The following is a 2,653-nucleotide window of genomic DNA, read 5'->3' as shown; positions in this document are numbered from 1 at the left end:
TATATATATATATACACATACAATTTGCTAGCAAAAGGCAAATAAATAAATTTTTTCTTAAATGTATCTAAAACAGAGTTGAAGATCGGGGTTTCTCTCATTAATTAATATTACCATAAACATTATTACATATAATTGTAGTTAGGTATAAGTTGCTTATCTCCTCATAGCGAATACGTTATGTATTGTAGCAAACGGAAAGACTGTATTGAAAATGCATTGGAATAGATATTGGTTCGCTTAACGTTTCGAAATTTTCTCCAAGTTTTGGCATTTCGGTCTCCAATTGATTACAAACGCAAGTTTAAGTTAAACAGTTTGTTACGTTTATATATTAAATCTGCTAAATATCGAATTTACGCGCGCGTGTTTGAATACTAAACTTTCCATACAAGATTTAATAATATAATAAGATACAACCTCACAGAGGCTGTGTCGAAACGGGATAGACTCGCTAACCCTTTCACTGCTCTTAGAGCATTGTAGCAGAGAATTTCTTTCCCTTCCGCAAAAAAAAGAATATACCCACGCATAAATATAAATCTTTTAATCCACTCACATTTCAACCTTTCGAGACGCAGGCAGTGAAAGGGTTAGGTATATTCTAGTTTTGCGGCTGCGCTTTCTTGCCACCACGTGGTTTGATGCTTTCGGAAATCTGCCACATTGCCTCCTCACAGAGGAAATCGCTAAAGTTGTTGAAAAACGTTATGATACGCTCGTGCTTCTTGAAAGAATACGTGCTGTAAAATATAATAATTACACGATTAAAGCATTAAAATTTATCATGTATTGTGTGGTGATGTATGTAGTGATAAAACAAAAATGCTCACCCTTTCTTAAATCTTTTCATATTTTCAACAATATTAAATTGTTGCCATCTTTTCGAGAAATTTATAGTGCCATCTGGTAATAAATCGTTATTTCCAATATGCACAAACGTAAGATCTTGCAAAACAAGTCCACTGAAACATATGCATATTTTTTGATAATTAAAAAGATACATACGAGATATTGTATTTTTGGGATGGGGGATAATAACAACAAATACTTGCGCTCTTACATATAAGGAATACATGGCGGCTGCGTTTCTGCCAGAGCTTGTCTATAGGCTCGGAAACTGCTAGAACTATCGATGAGAGCGCAATATTCCTTGAGACCTTCCGTAATGTGCTTTTGCCATTCGAGTCTCCTAATAGGCGCACTGTCCAGTGCAGATAATAATGCGAGATAACTATTAAAATTATTAATTTTCCTAAGGTGTTTCATGATTTTGATGAACTTTACGACATATTTCTCCCTATCTTTCGCCTCATTTTCTAACCGGTGCTCCAATATCCGAGATCGTGCCCAATATGACATTTTATTGAAGTGTTCGGTAAATCTTGTGAGATTCGGACTTCTCTCTTCGTTCTGTTCCTGCGCCCAGATCAGCACTTCCGGTATTTCTATTTTCATAAACAAATCGGCATCGAGTAGCGTCATTTGTTCAGCAATCTGTTCGCTCTTAAAGTCCAACAGAGAAGCCTGTTTCGTTGTTACGCTTAGAGACGAAAGAATCGGTTGCGCCGCTTGTAACTGCTTGATAGTGTGCTTCTCTAAAATCTTAACCCGCAATGCTTTGGCCATTGTAAGATCTCCGCTGCACACCAGTTGTTGTACAAATTCCATCAGAGTTTGCAGAAGAATGTCGTCAAGATCAGATATTCTGTTTAATAGAGAATGATATCAAATATTATATTCAGAAATATCAATACGAGTCTACACTTACGTTAAATCACTAACGACCCGAACTAATAAGGAGAATGCTTCACGCGCGGCTCTTTGTTTAACGACATCCGGAGAACACGAGAAACGTTGATGGCGTCTATGTAGTTTTCGAATTAGTTCCAATGGCTGCATGAAGGTCCTGTACGTCGTTAGAAACGCTTCTTGGTATAGGAAGTCTGCAAAAGATGTATATTGTTTTTATCGATTCATTCATCTTCATTTACGAGCCTTATAGTCAATGTTCATCTATCAATTTATACGCGATATTGCATATTGTATAATATAATTATCAATATGATATTCATTAAAATTTATTCATTAAAAATATTATGTCAATTACCTGATTCTTTTTCATCTATGCAGCGTATAAAAAAAAATATATATGTATATATATGTATATATATATATTTCTTTTATTCTAATTTTTTAAATATTAATTCCAAATACTATGTTTGATAAATTAAAAAGTATATACCATGTTTATTTGCTTTCGTGGCGTGGATTAATAAAGCATCTGGATGTCCACCACGTATATCTGGGCCTTCTTCATCGGATTTTTTCAACACCAAGGATTTGTTGATATCTAATTCATCTAAAATACTATCATCTTGATCGATATCCCTTAATTCAAGGGTGTTTTCATCAACTGATATGGAAGAAAGAGCATTACTAGCAGGTCTAGACGACGGTAATACTGTGTCCATAATAACGTTGTTATTCTGAAATAAAACGATTATGTCACGCGTGCTTCATCGAATCCTAATCATGGTTCGTCCGTAATAATAACGCAATATACATATATAGCGTGAATTTATTACATTAATGTTTACCAATTTTACTGGAGTCGAAGGCGTAACATCTTTCTTTTCATGTGCGTACGTTG

General features: G+C 34.8%; 1 protein-coding gene across 5 annotated transcripts in view; it reads right to left on the bottom strand.

Moving 5' to 3' along the window:
• Nucleotides 1–538: 538 nt before the first annotated feature.
• Nucleotides 539–2,653, bottom strand: part of LOC115242191 (guanine nucleotide-releasing factor 2) — a 60,988-nt gene continuing 58,873 nt past the window's right edge. For 4 of the 5 annotated variants that reach the window (XM_029818290.1, XM_029818288.1, XM_029818289.1 and 1 more), the window contains 6 exons: nt 2,601–2,653; nt 2,246–2,489; nt 1,772–1,946; nt 1,064–1,708; nt 834–965; nt 539–743 (listed from right to left, as the gene is read on the bottom strand). The exon at nt 2,601–2,653 is cut by the window's right edge and continues 227 nt beyond it. In XM_029818290.1, coding sequence (XP_029674150.1) covers nt 605–743; nt 834–965; nt 1,064–1,708; nt 1,772–1,946; nt 2,246–2,489; nt 2,601–2,653 — 1,388 coding nt within the window. In that variant the 3' untranslated portion in view covers nt 539–604. Of the gene's footprint in view, nt 744–833; nt 966–1,063; nt 1,709–1,771; nt 1,947–2,245; nt 2,490–2,588 lie in introns of all 5 variants that reach the window. The other variant, XM_029818287.1, reaches the window with a different exon arrangement.

The sequence above is a fragment of the Formica exsecta genome, unplaced genomic scaffold, assembly GCF_003651465.1.
Source record: "Formica exsecta isolate Colony F162 unplaced genomic scaffold, ASM365146v1 scaffold579, whole genome shotgun sequence".
Lineage (NCBI taxonomy): Eukaryota > Metazoa > Arthropoda > Insecta > Hymenoptera > Formicidae > Formica > Formica exsecta.
Note: the sequence above shows the minus strand (reverse complement) of the source record. Positions and strands in the feature narration are given on the sequence as shown.